We start from the raw sequence: 21251 nt of genomic DNA on the forward strand, positions 1-21251 counted from the left end.
TCAAGGGGATCAAGGTGGAGTTAGTGCTCAAAATGTAAGGACACTTGGAGGGGACTCCCATATTCAAACAGAAAAGTTTCATAACATTTTATGGCTATTTTATGCACATACCTGGGGCTCAAACTATGAGGAGCCAAGTCAAACAGATATCTCCCACGGGGGATTGGTCTCAGCCAGTGTCTGACACCCACAGCAATTTGGGGAAACCATTAAAAATATTATTGGAGGTGGATCTACCATATAGCATAAGCCAGTTATGTGTGTCTCAAAAGCATGTCTCTCTTATTGAGCCGACTTCTGTTGGTTAAAGGTATTACCTCACCCACCTTGTTAAGCCAAAGAGAAAGGTATTTGGCACATGCGCAGAAGGACTGGGTCTCTTTCTAGCCGGAAAATTTTCAGGCAGCCCAAGTGGGTGGCTTAAAATAACAAGTGGTTATTGAATCTGAATTGCACCTAGATACTGTGAATTAGGAGTCCCTCCCTGCCCTTGGCAACTGAAGAAATTTATTTTGTGCACAGGAGTTGCTCTGCGTGGGCATTCTCAGGGGCTCCTGAAAGTTTTGTCCTCAAGGAAGCTTCTGGTTTAAGAGTTGACATTTCAAAGTGCTCTAAAATTCACATGCATACTCACATTTTATTTTAATGAAGTACTGTCAAGGAAAGTGCATTAAATAGAGGGAATATGAAAGACTCCAAGTAAGCAGCATGCAATGTGTTTAGTTTTAATCATGTGGCATGCTCCTCACCTTTTTTCCTTAATGAGCACAATAAAAAAGGCCAACTGCTGCAACTCTCACCAGCAGCATGATCAAAAAAGGGTTGCTGAGCATCAAAATACACTCATCACAGAGAGCCCTATTCTAAGGACTGGCTTAAGGCCCACATTGACCATACACCTCTACCCTGTTATAATGCCACCCGATATAACACAAGTTCAGATATAACGAGGTAAAGCTCCGGGGATGGCTGCACGCTCTGGCAGATCAAATCAAGTTTGATATAACACGGTTTCACCTATAACCTTGACTCCCAAGTGTTATATCGAGGTAGAGGTATATATTGTGCCAGTATACAGTAACTTGTTTGTAATGAAAAGACACTTTCTACAATTCATCCTGTGTACACTTAGTTTCACCTCTCAGAGTGCTAAAGCTTCTGTGAAAAGGGAGTCCAAATGAAGTGTCACACAACAGAAAATTATTAGTCAGATGGTCCTTTTTAAAAGTTGCAAACCTCAGTGATATTCCTCCCCGAAATGGTTACAGAAGGGAATCAAGCACTGAAAACATAATTAAGAACACTCTCATCCCTGTTAAAATGGAAATCCTGGTGTAACTTTAATCATGGTGGCACTACTACCTCATTGTAACATTGCTGTGCCACATATGGGCTGGGGTAGAGTTAATGATACAAGTTGGGGTCATTTTGGTCAAGGTGTTCCTCAGATACAGCTGCCCCTTACCCCTCTCTCTCTCTCAAAAAAAAAAATACATATTCCATATAATAATTGGAGATATACCAATCTCCTAGAACTGGAAGGGACCTTGAAAGGTCATTGAGTCCAGCCCCCTGTCTTCACTAGCAGGACCAATTTTTGCCCCAGATCCCTAAGTGGTCCCCTCAAGGATTGAACTCACAACCCTAGGTTTAGCAGGCCAATGCTCAAACCACTGAGCTATCCCTCCCCCCAACTAATCTGAAAGGACAGAGTGCTAAGATGTCAGAAGGAGGCATCACTCAAAGAGGGCCAAATTAAGATTGTGAGGCAGGGCTGGCATATACCATAACTATTTCCTTATTTACCAAGGTTTAATTATAGGTGCACTCAACCTTCTGGAAAGATACAAGACTCTGTTAACTGTAACTGTGTTAATCAAGTTTTAGGGCAAATATTAAGTTTCTATTTTAATTTAATTAGTAAGAATAGCATCTAAGTCTACTACTAGTTATTGATCACTAACAAGGCATAACTTTATGTTAAGAAAAAACATTCAATCTAAGATTACATTTTGAACACATCTAGAGTCAAATAGTTCAACAAAACTGCAGTTTAATTTCAGAAAATGTGTTAAAATATATATATTTATACATCAATTTCTGACACTATGTGTTAGTATACACAAATGATGGTCTCTCTTGAAACTATTTATGAAATGTACATTTTTTTAATTTAAATACTCAATATACACTGCACTTAATCTGCATGTTGCATTTATTAAATACATTAAAATCTGCAATGTAACAAAACGTTTTCTCATACGAAATTCAAAACACCATTTTAAATGAACAAAAGATGGCTCACTTCATTTTTTTTAAACAACTAGTGCATAGTACACTAGCGCAGCTCCACCAACACCAGCTGTTCGTTCTTTTATTTGACATTGTTCACAGACTATTACATATTACAATAAGAGTGCTGGATAAAAACATGAGGTACGAAAGTGGTTCAAAGATTATAGGTCATGCAGATCATGCTAGACAGCAAAGAAAATTGTGAATGAGAAAAACACTAAATAAAAATACATAAAGAATGTGCATTATAAAATAAAAAAACTCAATTACACAGCTTTGCTTCTTTGGTTACAAAGTAGGTTGAACAATTTCACAGCTTTTTATTCCCACCCCAAAAAAAAAAATCATACGAAATGTCAAAAAGCAGAGGAATCATGGCAATTTCTCTCTATTAGAAAGTAGAAACAGAAATGAGCAAAGTTTTCTTCATCAAAATAGCCCATCAATTATTTATTATATCACAATAACTGGTGACTACCTGTACAGATGCACTATGGTCTTCATACTTACACTCTATACAAAATGTACATTCAAGCTGGGTCTTGACTACCATCAATAAATACCAAAAGTAAATTGCCATTAGTGTTAGAAATATGCCAGGATTCTTTTGTTCAATTATTGCCTAAACATTTTATCTATTAAACGCAATCCCATCTATCAATTTTTACTGATACTTACATTTATTAAAAAAAATTAAAAAAAGTTCTGTGACATTGTTCATGTACATTATGAAAATAGCAGCCCTGTAATAAATAAAACAAATAAATGAAACTAATATAGGCAAATGTTACTTATACTGAAAGAACAGTGGCTCTTAAGATGAATTGTTACTTCTTACATGAGATAGCAAGGCTCAAAGTAATCCATGGGTAATGGAAACCTTGGAGAGCCATCAAAGCTCTTAAAGACCCCACTCATGCGCACCAAATAAATGCATACGCTTTGCATTAACTCCTTCTACCATTTCCCTTGTGCACTGATGACATAACTGGACACCAACTGCGCTGTATGACATCTCAAAGTGAGGGAAAGCTCTTGTAGAATGATTGTCTAATACTGAAAAGGCCAAAACACACAACTGAAGCATGGCTACTTGCTTTCATATAAAGTGGAAAGAACACCAGTGGCACACAAGGACAGATTGCTTTCAGTTTTTTCTTAATGAGGAAAGAAAAGCTTTACGCTGAGGAAACATTCGGCTGCTGTGGAGGTTGCGTTGGCTGAGGAGGCTGTGCTATCACTGTTTGCAGTTGTGAAGTGCTACTAGGATTGGCCTGCTGAGTTGAGAGCTGGGATAACTGATCATTGTTTGAAAGAGATTTTAACAGTGCATTTTCTCGTTCAAGTAAAGAGTTTCTTTCGATTAATTCTTTTATTTGTTCCTTCAGGACTTCCACTTCTTCTCTGACTGCGTACATCAAATGGCTTTTCACCAGATCCTGTGAACAGTAAGTCAGTAGTTACACAAACTGAAACAGCAGAGTTTACAATACAACTGCATCCTGGTTGGTCTTAAAATGTTAGTATGATTTCACTTATTCCATTAAAGTAAAACTGATGTCCAGTAACACTAGACAAATATTTATCACTTAAAAAAAAAGTCACATGAACAAGTTAATATTTAAGAGCAAATAATCTAGCACCTCAGGAAGTTGCTGCAAAATGTCTCCAATCTGAAAGGCCCTAAAACACTGCATGTTAACTGGTTTCTACTGCACAATGGAGTAGGCATAGGCACTTCCATTTGCATTAAAACTGTAAGATCTTTTCTACTCCACAGGAATTAAGAAAGTTTTACAGAAATCTGAATATAAAAATGGAGCTTTTTGAATGGCCTTCTAGTTACATCATATGTATTTTAATGCTGAAAAACACTTCATAATAAAAAACAGGCAGCAGGCTGTGTTCTAGGTTTTGGCCTCATGAGAGGCATACATTAACTGCAGAGAATATAGCTTTTTGCAACTAGCATCTTGTAGATTGTTTTCAACTTAAAAGTCTGAACATGAATACTGTAAATACACATGCATTTAGTTTTGCAGGATGGCATGTACTGGGGAGCCAAGTAGTCCAGTGATGAGACAACTGGCCTTATTTCTAGGAATACGTAAAAGGGGGACAATGTGATTAGAAAATAAATGAAAAATGGTGTTCTGGGAGTGGATGATGGGATCCTGCAGCGCAGCATACAAGAACCAGAAAAAACAAACTGGGAGGAGGTGGCAGAGTTGGATTTTAATTTTGTTTCATTAAATATTAAGTAACCAAAGAAATTTTTTTTAAAAAAAAAGTGTGCTATATATTCCAAGTTTTTATATTAAATCCTTTCAAAATGTTTAAAAAAACCTGTGTACCAACACCATGGGTAGGAAGCTCTTTGGATCTAACATAAAACTAATCCCGATCTGTTGCCATTCCATAATCTAGGAAAATCCACTCTTCATATGATGGAATGGAAGAATCAGAACTAATTGAGGGGAGGGGAACAGACATTACATCAGCAATTCTGGCTAATGATACTCAGTTTTATTCTAGGAATCTGCATTATCCTGAAGACAGCATGTTTGAATAAAAAATGAACATAGCTTGAAAGATTTCATCTAATTGATTAACTGCTTGTCCTATTAGAAATAATCATCTTTGTTTTCTACTTACCATTGCCTGTTCTATTTTGTTGTCAATGGCTACAACACTTGCACCAGACGCACTGTAAAAAAAATAAAATTCAGTGGATATTAGATTACTCTTACTTGACTAAACGTTGAACCCATTTGTACATACAAATCTTGCAAGTAATAGATTGTTAAAGGTCTGTCTTATAACATATGTGCCTTTGCTGAGAAACTAACTCTTAGGAGGCTTTAAGAATTCCATAACACATTACAACCTCTGTGGAAGTTCTCCTTAACTGTCTGGGACAATTAGAGCTCTGAAAATATATATTGCCACTCCCCATTCAAGCTTCTTCAGTTTACCAACTACAGTAATGGCTATGTTAACCGGCCCTGTACCAACCTGAAAGCTCTATAAACTGGCATTTCTAATCTTTGCAGAAAGTCCAGTTTATAATCTGGTTGGCACGGGGCCGACAGGCTCCCAACCTGGCTCTGCGTGGCTCCCTGGAAGCGGTGACATGTCCCTGCTGCTTCTAGGTGGAGGAATTGCCACAAGGGGTTTGGCGTGCGGGACAGGGTGTGGGCAGGGGCTTGGGAGGGGGTTTGGAGTGCCAGATCTGGACGGTGCTCACCTCGGGCAGCTCCCCGCAAGCAGCAGCCTGTCCCTGCTGTTCCTAGGCGGAGGCGTGGCTAGGTTGCTCTACATGCTGCCTCCACCTGCAGGTGCTTCCCCCACAGCTCCCATTGGCTGGGAACCATGGCCAATGGGAGCTGTGGAGCCAGCGCTTGGGGTGGGGCAGGAGCAGTATGCAGAGTCGCCTAGTCGCACCTCCGCCTGGGAACAGCAGGGACAGGTCGCTGCTTGTGGGGAGCTGCCCGAGGTGAGTGGATCCAGCACCTCAAAACCCCTCCCTCACCCAACCCCCTCCTGCACCCAAAACTCCTTCCCAGAGCCTGTGCCCCACATACGCCTCCTCTTAGTTAACTGGAATTTTTCATTTACTGGCATACCCCCAATATGCCAGATAAAGTTTTTACTGTATAAAACATAACCCCCGTAATCCACGTCTATGGACACCTAAAATTACCAGCCATTATATATCTTAATCTAGTTCAGTTATTGTTTAATTTCCCTTTCTCATTATCCACAATCACACTACAAAACCTTTTGTTTCTCTAAGTGAATTAGCAAATATGCAAACTTGCTACATCATATGCCAATATGAAGTGTTTTGAGACACACCCGCCCCCCCCCCCCAACCAAACAACCACCCTGTAGTAGTATTTATCCTCAGCATTTACTTACTAATTAGCTGCCAGTAGAGGAGCTATATAATCAGGAGCGTTCTAATGGCTTTACAGTAGTGCACCAGTAATCAATACTCAAAATTCTGAAATCCCACAGCTGTATTCATTTGCTCCCAGGAAACTCTGGATGCCCCATCCAAGAAGGTAACTAGAATCCTATTGTAAGCCATTAAATTAAGTCCTATTTAGGTGTTTACTGGTATGGGACACGTTTTTCCCATGCCATGTGCTAATACAGAGTGTTTTAGCAAATCAGGTTTCAGACTATCAGCACAAGTTGGCAAAATGCCTCAACGTATTTTAGGAACAGAGTTTTGCAGACTTTTAAGATGACAATATTTATGCTTTCAGACAGTCTAAGTAAAAAACAATCCATTTTAATACGAATTTAACAAAACAAAACTGTTTCAGTATCTTGCTAACTTTCAAGCTTCCCCAAGTTACAAGGGTACTGTAGATGTCCTTCCTCAAAATGGTCACCAAAGCTAGCTTCCTTTTTCTTCTAGCATTACGAATCAGATAGCCTATCTTAGCTAGTTACAGAATAGGGATATATAACATGTTAGCCTTCCACAAAAATCAATTTAAAAAACAAAAACAAAAACAAAAACAGCCCTTCAAGTGTCATCATTAATCTCAAATCAACTAGTACACATCCAAAGTGCAACTTCTTAAGGAGAAGAAAACCATAACCAATGAATTTATTTTCAAAAGGTGGGTTTTGGGGAAGGTAGGTAGAAGCAGAGAGTAAACAGGTTTTTTTTTTGGGTGTGTGTTTTGCTTTCACAGAGGAAACTGTTTATGGCATGATTATATGCATTTTGAACATACTGTTTAGAATTAACATTTAATATTAAGAATGAAATCTTCATTTTGGATTTGAAGTTTAAATGGTCCTGTAGCATTAATCTGTTTCAGTTAAAAACAGCTTTAACTATCAGGGTGCAGGGTCTGCCTGTGTAGTCATTTGCAGAATTAGGACCCTTGAAATTAGAATTTAACCTTAACAGCCAGGACTATGACTGAACTAGTATGCTGTGTGGTAAAGTACAGCAGCACATCTCTGAAGCAACTATCTTGAAATGAAAACCTCAGTTTTCATTTAAAAGTGAGATTAAGCTGCAAGATGTTATGGCTGAGAAGAAACACCCCAAACGTGAACTGAGTATAAGTGACAAGGATGACTAGAGCACCACCTTTTCTGTTGTCACATTGACTTCTATCAGTATTTAATATATTAATTTTGGAGACTATCTCTGGGCAGTTTACCATTTAGAATGAGTAGATCTGCCTGCTTTTTTAATTACATCAATATTCTGGTTAGAAGATTCTGTGAATGAAGGTATGTGAACACTGAACTCACTTGAGCAACACAGTTAAATGTAATTTCATTGCCTAAAGTTTTTAGAAGTGACAAATCAGATTAGCAAAGAGTTTTTATTTCAGAGGGGAGTGTGCAGGACAGAAGAATGTCAGGGTTAGAAGATTACAGAAAACAAACTTTAGACAGGACTCCAGCACCGAGTGTAATGGTTCAAGCTTAGCAATATTTCTTTTGTCCCTTTAAAAAAAAGTTAGAAAGCTGTCTTAGAGGCTAACAGAATTCTGATAAAAATATATCAAGTCTAAGCTGTAATTAAAAGATTTATTTTAAAAGACAGGTAGATTCTTTACAACTAAAGACACCTGATCCAGCTCTTACTGAATCCAATACGAAAATTCCCACTGGACTTCAACAGAATCAAGATTGGCTCCCCAATGCTTTAGGGCCATCTGACAACCCACAACCTCCTTCCCTATATTTCCACTCTCCCTTGTTGCGCCACCCTTCAAAATGTCAAGGCTTCCAGTTTGAGTCAGTTAGCTGGGACTCCATTCTTCCCTCTAAAAAGCCACAGCAAGACAGGCACTTCTATACATTTAGTTCCCTCTCATTTTTAGTCAGTTACTAGAAAAAGGAAAAAAATAAATATATGGAGATACCTATCCTCATAGAACTGGAAAAGACCCTGAAAGATCATTGAGTCCAACCCCCTGCCTTCACCAGCAGGACCAAGTACTGATGTTGCCCCAGATCCATAAGTGGCCCCTTCAAGGACTCAACTCACAACTCTGCATTTAGCAGGCCAATGCTCAAACCACTGAGCTATCCCTCCCCTCACTAAACTGAGAATCCTTTAGAGGCTGGGAGTTACAGCGATTCTAACAGTCATTTGTGATGCTGTTAAAGCACAAGCCAGAAGTGAATCACATTACAGATAAGAGGAATTTTTAAAAAAGGTAACTGAAGTTGGCTTATTTTTCTAATGTCAATTTACAGGGAGAATTATAATGCAACACTCCTCCCCCACTCAAGTTATTCTTAGGCTGTCTACACTATGTGCCTTTTAGTGAGACAGCTGTGCCGCTACAGCCATGCCACTAAAAAGGTGCGCAGTGTAGCTGCTGTTTGTTGGTAGGAGAGAGCTCTTCTGCCGACAAAGCACGGTTTATACCAACGATTTTCATTGGTAAAAACTTGTCATTTGGGGTGTGTGTTTTTTTCCACACTCCCGTACAACAAAAGTTTTACTGACAAAAGTCCAGTGTAGACAAAGCCTTAGGGTATGTCTACACTACAAAATAAGGTCGATTTTATAGAAGTCGATTTTTAGAAATCAATTGCGTATGTCACCACTAAGTGCATTAAGTACCCAAATCAGATCAACAGATAGCATCCTATAGCAAGTTCAGTATCTTTCTACCTTCCAGCAGCTGTAGAGGAGCTGGGCTTCTTACATCAGGGCATTCCCTACCCCACCCCTCCAAATAAGGACTTGGCTGGTGGAGGTTCCCCCTCCAACTTTTTTTTTTTTTTTAAATTAACTTCTGGGCTAGCAGGATTAGTTCTCTGGATTGCAGGTGTCAAATGTTTCAAGGCCTGCTTGCACCTACAACCACGGTCATCTAAATTTATATACTGTTTTGAAGTTTATGTATCTAAAAAAAATGTAATGCTACAAGCTATCATACTGGCATAACCTGTATATAGCTCGAAAAGTAAGTTTTATGCTGAACACAGGAGTCAAAAGCTGGTTTTAGTGTTTCACTAACAACCATAATATTAGCAAGACTCATTTAATACCAGAGTCCAGTAAATAATCTTGTACTTCAAAATTAGCTTCAAAAGACAAGTAGATAGTACTAGGAAATACAAATGTTCTCTGAATACTAAAGAGAGTTATGTTGTTAGCTGCTATGTAGATGATATATAAATGTGTTTGTGTCACTGTGTGAGATAAGATGTGGCAAAAAGAAAGGCCACCTAACCTTCCATAATGGAAAGTTCTTTGAGAGGTGTCTTCCTTATCTGAATTCCAATTGTACGGTATGCATGCGCTACAGTGTTTTGCTAAATAAAATAGCAAAGAGTAAATATTTTATTTTTATATTTTTTCCTGGGGACTGGAGGATGTACAGAAATGAAGTTTCCAAGCTCTTAAGCAGACACAAGACTGTATGTTCGTGTGCAAACACTGCACAAGCTGTAGTTGTACCTCTGCCCAATCTATTAAACTAAATACTATTTAGATCTTTTTCCCCTCGGGAAGAGTTCACACTTAAATGCCTTAGTAACCACAAACCCCATCCACATTACAATGCATCATTGATACATTTAGAAAAATCCTAGTTTCATTGCTGCAATTATTTGTTTTCTGTGTTTTAAAAAAGTATGGAGGGCTAGATGGAAGTATGACACAGATAAGTTAATATACAGCATAAAATATCAACAAGCTTCTACAATATTGTAAAAAGGTCCTCTCTGGTGGACAAAGTAGTACTATACCCAATGCATGCTATGCTTTTATTTGGAAAGGAAAGTCACAGAACTAGCATCTTTGAGAGCATAACAATGACCAGCAAGTGTTATCTATAGTAAAGTTCTTTAAGTGCACGTTTACAGTTAATGAAATAGCATCTCTTACTAGAGATTAAATAATTAAAAAAGATATTCAAATGAATAAGAAGTTGAAGCAAAGATGATAAGCAAGTAAGAAAACCAAAAAAGCAGGCGTTGAGAGAATGGAATTGGAGTGGATGGTTAAAGGCATTCTACCTTCAGCAGAATCCTGAAAGATGTTTAGGTATCCATTATAATCTGAGACTTCCTGCTTATTTAAATTTAACCTTGTCAAAGTGGATTAAATCACCACCATAATGAAAGTACCAATTAATACTAAATGAACTGTTACTAAAAATATCAAACATTCCAAACTTGTTACCCTCTGGATTGAATTTTTTTATGATTATTGTTCTCAGTAAAAAGTGATACTCTGGGAAAGTTTGTTAGCAATCAGTATTTTGAAGTTTGGACATAAAAATGGTTCATGGTTTAAGAAATTCAGTTTAGTGTTCATAAAGTAGTGTTTAGTTTTAAAAGGTTACATAGTGCTCAATAAAGTACACATACTATGCCAAGTTGAAAGTTATGAACTGCTTCACTTCCATGAATTTAAATCTCAACCATATTGCTATATATCAAAGTTCTTTCACATTTAAATAAGGCTGCAAATCTCAGTGATCTGATGAAGTAAACCAAATTCAAGCTTCACTTTTTAAAGTAAGTTACAGAAGACATGCCCTACATAAGAGGTATTGATTAGCTGTATGGTCTATTTCCTCAAGAACTACATGACTACTGCAAATCAGAAGTCAAAGGGGAAAAAAACCCTGCCATATGGATTTAAGTATTTTCTTACCCCTTTCTTGGTATTTCTTGTGAAATAACATCTGCAAAAGTGAGAACAACATACACACGTCTTTGGGCTTGTTAACCCTCCCACCAGAGGGTATCAGAAAAGCTGCTCTGAGGTTAGTAGCGAATATTGTTGGATTTACTGTAATGAATGGTTCCTTTAGAACCAGTGTCAAGGTGCCAGCATCTCTCCAGAGGAAGGTGGAGACCTGTCACCAAAACAGTGTAGATAAACCACTCTGACCTCACCCAAGCACACAGGGCATTTAGGCAACTGTGCAACATTGCGTGACATGGAGAGATCCTAATAAAAAAAGAAATCTTACATTATTCAGCTCTTCTGAAGTCAAATCACTGTTTTGATTACAGTTCACACAGATAGGTCTAGCATTGTACTTACTACTCCTGTAAAGTTACCACTTTTCTTTGGGATCCACAATAGATTCTAGATCTGATCCTGAATTTAAGGTCTTGTATACACAGGAAAATTGACTGGCATAGCCACAGTGGAATAATTATTCCACTATAGCTATTGCGATCAGTTTCCCATGAAGACAAGTCCTTAGTCACTAAGGACACTTCAGTGGTGCCATTTAATCATAGAAATCAACATAAGTTTCTATTGGGGTAACACTCCACAACAACAGTAGACCCAATACAAAAAGTTATGGTTTTGAAGGAGCAGCATACTTAAATTATCTTAATAGCTAAACTAACAAGATGTACTGATAGCTCACTAGGAAATAGTAAGTTTCAGTTAGAGCCATTGAAAAATCAATTATGTTTATGTTTTGGGAACCTTCTGGTAAACATAAGAGGAAGGATGATCCAGTGGTTAGGGTATTAGCCTGGGACTCAAGAGACAGGTTCAATTCCCTTTTCTGCCATAGACTTTCAGTGTAACCTAGGGCAAGACACTTAGGGGAAGATTTAGAAGAATTTAGCACCCATTAATCCCATTGAGAATAAGTGAATGGAAATCTGTCCATTAGTCTCTTTGAGCAACAAAATGGTAGATGAAATTCAGTGTTGATAAATGAAAAGTAATGCACACTGGAAAACAATCCCAACTATACATATAAAAGGAGGGGGACTAAATTAGCAGTTACCACTCAAGAAAAATCTTGGAGTCATTGTGGATAGTTCTCTGAAAACATCCACTCAATGTGCAGTGGCAATCAAAGAAGCGAACAGAATTGTTGGGAATCATTAAGAAAGAGATCGATAAGACAGAAAATGAATTGCCTCTATATAAATCCATGGTACGCCCACATCTTGAATACTGCGTGTAGATGTGGTCACTCCATTTCAAATATATAGGAATTGGAAAAGATTCAGAAAAAGAACAAAAATGACTAAGGGTATGGCATGGCTTTGGTATGAGGAGAGATTAATAAGACTGGGAATTTTCAGCTTGGAAAAGAGACAACTAAGGGGGATATGATTGAGGTCTATAAAATCATGATTGGTATGGAAAAAGTAAATAAGGAAGTGTTAGTTACTCCTTCTCATAACACAAGAACTAGGGGTCACCAAATGAAACTAATAGGCAGCAGGTTTAAAACGAAAGGAAGTATTTCTTCACACAACACACTGAATCAGTGGAACTCCTTGCCAGAGGATGTTGTGAAGGCCAAGTCCATAACAGGGTTAAAAAAAGAATTAGATAAATTCATGGAGTATAGGTTGATCAATGACTAATAACCAGGATGGGCAGGGATGGTGTCCCTAGCTTCTGTTTGCCAGAGGCTGTGAATGAGTGACAGGGAATGGATCACTTGATTACCTATTCTATTCATTCCCTCTGGGGCCCCTGGCATTGGCCATTGTGGGAAGACAGGATTGTGGGCTAGATGGACCTCTGGTCTGACCCAGTACGGCCAGTATGTTCTTAGATTCACAAAGAAACTTGGGCATGGTAATGCTGAGCATCACCATGCTGAACTTTTAGGTGCCTAGAAAATTATTGGAATTCACAAAGCCAGAATTAGGTACCTAAACTCCCTATACTATAAGTGGGGTAAAGGGGCACATCAGAATGGGATTCACAAAAGCCAGCACACATGACCAGTCCTTGCCTAAGCTAGTCAATGGAAGATGCTAAACTGAGGCCTGTGTGCTAAGCCCTGTCTCTCTCACTCTCAGAGATACAGTAGAACCTCGGAGTTATGAACACCTCAGGAATGGAGGTTGTTCGTATCTCTGAACAAAACGTTATTTTCTTCAGAAGTTTACAACTGAACATTGACTTAATACAGCTTTGAAACTTTACTAAGCAGCATTTTTCTTCTGCATTCCCTTTTTTAAAAAGTTTGTTTAACACTGTACCATACTGTATTTGCTCAACCCCCACCCAGTCTCTTCTGCTTCCTGATTGCATATTTCTGGTTCTAAATGAGGTGTGCGGTTGACTGGTCAGTTCATAACTCTGAGGTTCTATTTTACGTGCTTAAGTCTGGGCTGCAGGGAGGTACCTCTCTCTGTTTGGGATTCTCAGTTCTGGCATAGACACCTAAGCTGTTTTAGCAAGAAGCTGGTGGGGGGTGAGCAGTGGCTTTATGACTAAGCAGAGTCTGATTCTGGAATTTAGGCTTCTAAAGTGGCAGTTAGGGGGCCTAAGACATTTTGTGAATTTTGTGCCTCAGTTTCCCATCTGTGAAATGGGGATAACAGTACTTCATCTCAGAGGAGTTGTTAGGATAAATACTTTTTAACCTTTGGAAGTATGCAATGGAAGCAGCCATACAAGTACCTGAGACAGCTTAAACAAAAAAAATCCCTTGATTTGTTCTAAGATCATTTACAATATGTCAGGCTCACCTTCCCCAATAGGCAACTGCTATTTAGTATGCAGATGCTCTCCTTTCTATTACACCAGAGGAGGAGCCTGTGTTACAGGAAGTGGGGGCAACCTGCTCAACAGGAAGATACATGAGTCTTTTCTTCAGTTTCCCCACCTCTTTCACATAGTCATAGCTAGTCCACATAAAGCAGTTTGAAAATGCTGATTTTCAAAGCCCCATACTAGCAATTCTCACAATAGTCATGGGAGCATGTATAGCAGCCTATACAAGAAAAAGACCCAAAAATCAGGACTGTCACTATAAACTCAGGACATGAAGAGATTTCTTCTCTTCATTTTATAGATGGGGAAGCTAAGAAAGAGGTTGAGACTTGGCCCCTGAAAGGGAGGCCACACTGTAAATCAACAGCGGAGCTCAGATTTAACACCAAGTTCCTGACTCCCATTGTAATGCTCAAATTACCAGACCAGTATATTGTTTCTAAGAATAAGACCCAGTTAGAATCAAAGTGAATTTGGACAAAATGGGTATTTGCTGCTCCAATCACTACATTAACAACATCAAGTGAAAGTATGGAATATTTGCATCCAATTATTTATCTGTTTTATGGTATTGCCTAAGAGCCACTTGTGCTAGATGCTGTACAACCGTGAACAAAGATTGTAAGCTCTTTGTGGGAGGGACAATCAAAGTATAGGACAGGACAACAAGGGAATACAGGCAGAAAAGGGAGAGCACAAGGTAACAGTGACATGATATTGATCAGCATGAGACACAGTGGTCTCAGCACACCAGCTGCCTACCAGTTGCCAAGTTTGTTTTTTAAAATTGATATCATGGCAAAAGAGAATTTAAGAAAGGACCTGAAGGAGGAGAACAAGATATTCAGCCACAAGAGTAATAGTCTACACATTCTTTAAAGGCTTATAAGCTATTTTAGAAGGACCTCCAAAGCGTGGTTTTATGTTGCGCTAGGGTTGTACGCAAAAGAAAAGTGTGGGTTATTTGTGGCCTACAGTTTATTTTAAGGCTTACTGAATTTTTATTTTTTGCACTCTCTAGGAGCTAACAGGACGCTTTGGACATATACACAACTCTCTGTTTTAGTGAAGCATTTAATTTGAAGAAGTCACATCATATCGCCCTACTGTGCACTACATGTGTGGGGCACAAAGGGAGGTGAGGATGCACATGGGAACCTGGCTAGTTTTCAGCCAGGGTAGCAACAATGTAAACAGTAACTGTTTCAGAGCAATAAATCCAACTAGGATCTTATGACACTATCACCATTAATACTTAAAGAAAAGCCACCATCCAAGTCAGAGGCATTTGTTCCCCTTCTCAACGTCTTTTAAAGAAATCTTGTGTTAAAGAGGAAAAACTCATGGGGCCAGCAGTGCACCTAGCAACACCTGTTTGAATGGTAAGCAGGAAAAACAACATTTGCAGACTTCCCCAGGGAAGCCTCAATAATGACTCATAGCTTTCAAGCAACCAAGTACAAAAAAAGTCACTGATAGCCTCCTGCCATGCAAGGTTAGGTTGTGATGAAAGTCTAGGTTTCTTCTAATCTTTTATTTTAGTGTCTTTACATTTGAATATCACCTCACTGTATTTTGTTAGCTCTTGCAGCAATTTATGTTCAGCTTTGTTGACTCAAAATATTCCCAAAAGATGGTTAGCTACAGGAGAATATTAATCCTATTAATTAGTGTGTGGGAGGGGGGGTAGAGAGAGTTGTAAGGCAAGATTAAACAGTGTTCTGACAACACTGAAGAAATTCTCACATTAAAGATAGAGTTAAGAAAGCCACAGGTGGTTCCCTATCATGACTAGACCAAGGTAGAAAAATTGATTTCTTCTTCCACAAATTAAGTTTCTTAAAAGGACAAGAAACGTTTAATTTTTTTGTACAGTGATCAGATCATTGAAGTCTGATAAAGTTAAATATTTAGGACTTGAATTTCCCCCACATCAGAGCTCCACTTTATATAAGGGAGATGGGCCATCAGGGAGCTGATTAGGGCTCCCTGATTCTATGCCCGCCAGACCCAGCATAATTTACTCCTGGGAGAATTTTGGACCAAAACAATTAAAAATTCTGTGAACAATATTTTAAAAATCTGCAAAATTCTACATATTTTCAAAAACACATAATCACATAAGTTTCATTTTGGTAATTCATTTCAAAACACCTGCTATTGCCAGCAAGTATGTCTGTAACAATACAGACACCGCTTGCTTCCCCCACCCTCAAAAAAAAAGTTCAGGATTTTTTTGGGGAGGGGACAAACAGATTCTTTACTAGGCATATTAATACAGAACTTTTGAGTAATTCATTTCAACTACAATACAGAAATGTATTTCCTGTACCCCAAAGAAGCAGTGCAAAGGCTTGGGGGAGTCAGGGATAATGGAAGAGCTGAGGGAGCAGGAAAGAGCCTGGGAGTGAAGCTGGATGTTTGCTGGGTGTGAGTGGGAGAAGTATGGAATAGTTTCTCCGGGGTTGGGGGGGAACTGTTAGAGAGTTGGTGAGCCTCCCCCATGCAGACCATGGCTGATCCCAAGCCTCTCCCATTCAATCAGGCATATCTGCCCCCTCCCACATATGGCCCTGGAGCTTCCCTCCCCCCATATGGCCCTGGCTCAATGCTGTCACCCCACTAGCTCCTGAGTATGTGCCTGTCTGTCCCCTGCCTCCACTAACCCTTCTAAACCCAGTCTGACACACAGCCCCAGCTGCCTCGTGTGCCCCACTCTGCCTCCAAACCTGGCTCCTGATGAACAGCAGGCTACTAGCTGTTATTGCCTGTCAGCCGGCTGTTCTGGTGTCACAGTAGCCTCTGGTGGGCGAAAGGTAGAACTGCAGCACTTCTTGGGCAGAAAGTATTCTCTGCGGGGGAAGGCGCAAAGAGACGGAATATTCTGCACCAGACATGAATTCTGCTTGTGCGCAGTGGTGCCGAAGTCCCCCAGGAGTAATAACTTATCTCTCCAACACAACATGCTTAAGGGACATTACACCAGTGAGAACACAGGGCACAAGAGTTGTCACCACTGGCTTCACACAAGCACTAAGTTCTCCATCCACTAAGGGAATTCTTTGGTGCCAACCTAAGGTCAGAATCCAACCACATTGCACGTTAAGCAAATCTAAGAACATGACCCTTAAAGGGTAGGGAAGGGGAGGGGAGGAAAGGAAAGGAAATCAGTGGAGATTCAAGCCAATAAGTTTGGAAGTTGAACTTCTGACAGGTTAGTGACTTTTTGCATTCAGGGTTGGCAAACTGCTACTGTGCATGTGATCTTGCCATTACTTTCAGCAGTGGTATTAAAATCTAACCTACATAAAACCTACACACCAAAGTAACAAATCAAAATAAAATGCCTGCTACATTTCATTTTAAAAATTGTTAGCTTGTACTAGAAAATAGCAAAACACAAAATCAGTGAAGACATCCTTGCAAAAAAAAATTTTGCACGGCTGTCTCTTCAGGACTGAAAACAGGAATTTATAAAGGAAACCATTTACATTTTTCTCAGCATTAAAGTAGTAGTAACAGTATAGTTTTACCTTTTCTTGGTATAGTCCATTTATGTTTCCAGGATGCAGGTTTTGAACATCCATGGAAGACTCTGCTCATTGACATTTGCAATACCCCTACTACTTAGCTTAATGACTAAATATGAAATCCAAAACTAGAAGATTATAAATTTATAAATCTACCAATATTTATTTTTTAAATATATATCTCCTCATAAGTATTACAAATAAAGTAACTGAAAGCTAGAAAAAAATATTTCAACTGGACTAATGGTCTGTACACAATATGTATGTGAGAGGATAACCTTTTCAGGCCCCAAAACCTTTTTTTTCCATATGTTTAAATAAAGGAAGTATTTTGGACCTAAACACTGCCACTTTCTCACAAATGCAAAAAAAGGGATTTGTACCTAAAAGTGTCACATCAAATAAAAATACAAAGATACAGAAGAATTACTGAAGTTTGAAATAAGACTATTAATGTTCATAAAATTATGTAATGACATAATAGTAACAAGCATTTTGGCCAATGTGATTTTAGCTCTAGAAGCCACACACACACACTTAGTGTGGCCAGACTGCACACTAGTCAGTCCTAACTTCAAAGCCCTCATCAATATGACACGAGTTAAGTGCCATTTCATATTTACTAAGCGATATCACAGTAGTATATTTTCTGCTCTCTTTTTACAGCATGCAGTAGTACCTTCACTGTTTCTCTGTGTGAAAACAGAGCAATGAGTGCATTGGTGTTATTCAGTGCTATGTTCTATAGTGTACAAATGTGTTGCCAAGCAAACTTTAAAGAATCCAATGAAGCTTTGTGCAAGTTTTGAAGAGATTGTTTCAATAAGTCAACTGCAAACAAGACAGAATGATGAACTGCTCATTAACATTCAACAAGTGAACACAATTTATACTCCACAGACCTGGTGAAGCAGAGATCCCGGCACAGGCTAATGCACCACAAGTCTTAAATTATATATATAACTAACATCTACCAATCTCTCCTACCAGGACTTCAATCTAATGTCTACAAAACCTTAATGTGAGAAAACAAATCTGTTTGCTGCTGTTAATGAACTGGGGTAATACATCTTTGACAAGCCATATCCATAAAACAAATTTGAGTTTACTGCAATTTCTCACCATGGGTTCAACAGTGACTGGATACAAAAGAGGACCAAGTACAACATCTCTCTTCATTTATAGGAATGAAGTTTGTTTCCCCATCAGGGTGACTTAACTTGAATTGAACAAGTGAAACAAATACTTGGCTTGATTCATTTGTTTTTAACTGCCCATAAATAAAATCTTTACATTTTCCCCTCAGTGTAAGTGCATATGTTTAAATAGGACATTTTTATAATCTTACCAAAAAATTAGGGCCTTTAAAATGTCATTGCCAAAATCTCATCCTTTAAAAAACAAAAGGAATTTTAGGTATTTGCACTAGATTTAAACATCCATATTGTTCTTTTAATATGGATGAGCTACTAGCAATTGCTCTGCATTTAAAACCTTTCAATTTAGGTAGTTTATTTCAGATATGCACAGGAGAAGAGGAAAAAAAACCTCGTATGTTTTCAATTCTGTAAAGTTTAAGATTAACATCTGAGAGACTGAACTGCCTTTGGATTTCTTTGATGTACTAGTCTATCCAGAAAGTATCTTGATTTCAAAGGCACTAAATGAAGAAAATGAACACATTATGTAAATGATGAGATACTGCATGGTGCAAAGCTGTTCATGCATGTATACATTCAATACTTCAGTTCGATTCACATAACTTGTTCAAACGGAATGCTTGGTAGAAAGCAGTTGAAGGATTCCTATGATACTCAAGAATCAAATGGAAAGGACAGAGAACAGATACATAGCAACTCAGACAGATATGAAGAATTTTCAGCTTTTCATACTCTTGCATCTTATTTTCTTGTTCTGGATGCTAAACAGAGCAAAGTTTAAAATACATCCCTCTGGGCATAGCTTATTAAGTGTCCAAGGTGTGACGTTTGAGTTTCATTCGCTAAACCTCACGATCATAGTTCAATCATTAAGAAACACTATCTTGTCCCAGTGGTCAAGTGCAATACACCATGAAGGATATGCAGATTCAGAACTAATCTTCGTTTCTCAACATATAATCGAGACTATTCTGAATTGCTGCTGCCAGAGCATATATGGTGCAATAAAAATCCATTCATGAAATAGATCCCATGTTATGGTGATAATAGCACAACAATATGGTGGTTTTGTATATGTATAATTTTGAATACCTATAGCCAAAGATGTGCATATTTACAAAAGCTGAAGTACACTAAAACATTCAAAATCCCTACTCCCCAATCCCCTCCATAGAAGTGCTACTTCACCTTAAACTCAAGGATTTTACATCGACCTCTGAACTGTAGGCTAAAGTATGCCGCAATATATAGGCTGAAAAGGGTAAGTTGAAGAGTAAAGACTTCACATCTGGTTCCTTAAATTTTATCATCAGCAAATCCAACAAACCCTCTCACATTCAGTCTTTATTAAAAAAGCAAACAAAAAAAACACAGTATCTCCACATCTTCGCATGCCACACCATTCTAATTGCAGATTTCAGGGTGACAGAAGGAATTAGATTCCACATCTAAACAGTCAGAAAGGGAAAAATTGCCTCAGTTAGCAAGGGCTGTATCAGTATATAAATCTAACATTAGTATCAGATACCAAAGAACTATGTTAAGAATTTTGAAGTCACATAACAAGCACTCAAAAATTCAGGTTGCCTGTGCAACCTTAATTTAGCCCTCTTGTGAATATGTACAACATAGTCTTTAAAATCATATATTCTCCCTTCCCCTCACAAGACTCATGACTCAGTGAGCAGAATGGATGGTGATCACTGAATGGGTAACTAATATATATATATTTTTAATCCTTAATGACTCCAAACCTCACTTTACAGCACACCATTTAAAAACCTGCACTGAATATATAATTAGCATTCTTATGGGCTTCTCTCATGCTCATCACCATAGTATCCAAGTACTTCACTAACGTTAATCAATGCATCTTTACAAAGCCTCTATCAGGTAAAATTGTGGGGTTTTTGAACAGATGGGAAGAGGCACAAATATTAAGGCCAAAGTTGGGAGTGTCTATTCATTCTGAATGCTCAGTTGAAGATGTCCAGGGCATGATTTTTTTCAGAGTATTTTGAATTGTATATGTTCAGTGCACAGGTCCGATCGACTTCAGCTGCATTTCTGAGTGCTTAGCTCTACTACAAATTGGACTCCAAGATTTTCAACTGAGCACCCAGAATATGAAGAAAAAAGAAAGTTAGTGGCTACTTGGGAAAAGCCTGGTTTAAGTGACTTGCCCAACATCATATAGCAGCACTGTGGGAGAGGCAGGGCTAGAATCCAATGTTCCAGAGTGGCATTCAACGGACCATGAGAAACAGCCTCTCTCCTCCTGCTGTCCCCTGCCTCACTGACTACACACTTTCCATATTCTGCAGCAAGTGAGGAAGGAGTCTTACAGGGAACAGCATCATTCAGAACACAACCCTGATTCATTCCCTGAGCACTGCCTGTCCTGTGCACTGAATGAGGCAGGGGGCCTGTGAAAAAAATATAAAAATAGTATGTGGTCACGTAACTGAAGATCATAATTCATATGCAAAATGAGAGGAAGGAGTACTGGAACCCTTAATTCTGGCATTTCCTAACTTTTGAGTGCTTGATTTGGCAGCCTTAATACCCTTTTAATGTAGATTTTTGGATGCCATTTCCTAAGCTTTTAAACAACTAAAAACCAAGAAGCTCCACTACGTGGAACCAGATTGACACCCCCCCACGAAAACCTTAAGACCCACAGCACAGAGCTCTGCCAGTTAACAACAATAGTAAGGTGCTATCCTGTGCAGACAACCTCTAAAGGGGAATGAGACATCCTTT

General features: G+C 38.6%; 1 protein-coding gene across 1 annotated transcript in view; it reads right to left on the reverse strand.

Moving 5' to 3' along the window:
• Positions 1-2036: 2036 nt before the first annotated feature.
• Positions 2037-21251, reverse strand: part of TSC22D2 (TSC22 domain family member 2) — a 38717-nt gene continuing 19502 nt past the window's right edge. The window contains exons 2-3 of the mRNA XM_039486957.1: positions 4951-5002; positions 2037-3734 (exon numbers count right to left, since the gene is read on the reverse strand). Coding sequence (XP_039342891.1) covers positions 3474-3734; positions 4951-5002 — 313 coding nt within the window. The 3' untranslated portion in view covers positions 2037-3473. The remainder of the gene's footprint in view (positions 3735-4950; positions 5003-21251) is intronic.

The sequence above is a fragment of the Mauremys reevesii genome, linkage group 9 (genome assembly GCF_016161935.1).
Source record: "Mauremys reevesii isolate NIE-2019 linkage group 9, ASM1616193v1, whole genome shotgun sequence".
Lineage (NCBI taxonomy): Eukaryota > Metazoa > Chordata > Testudines > Geoemydidae > Mauremys > Mauremys reevesii.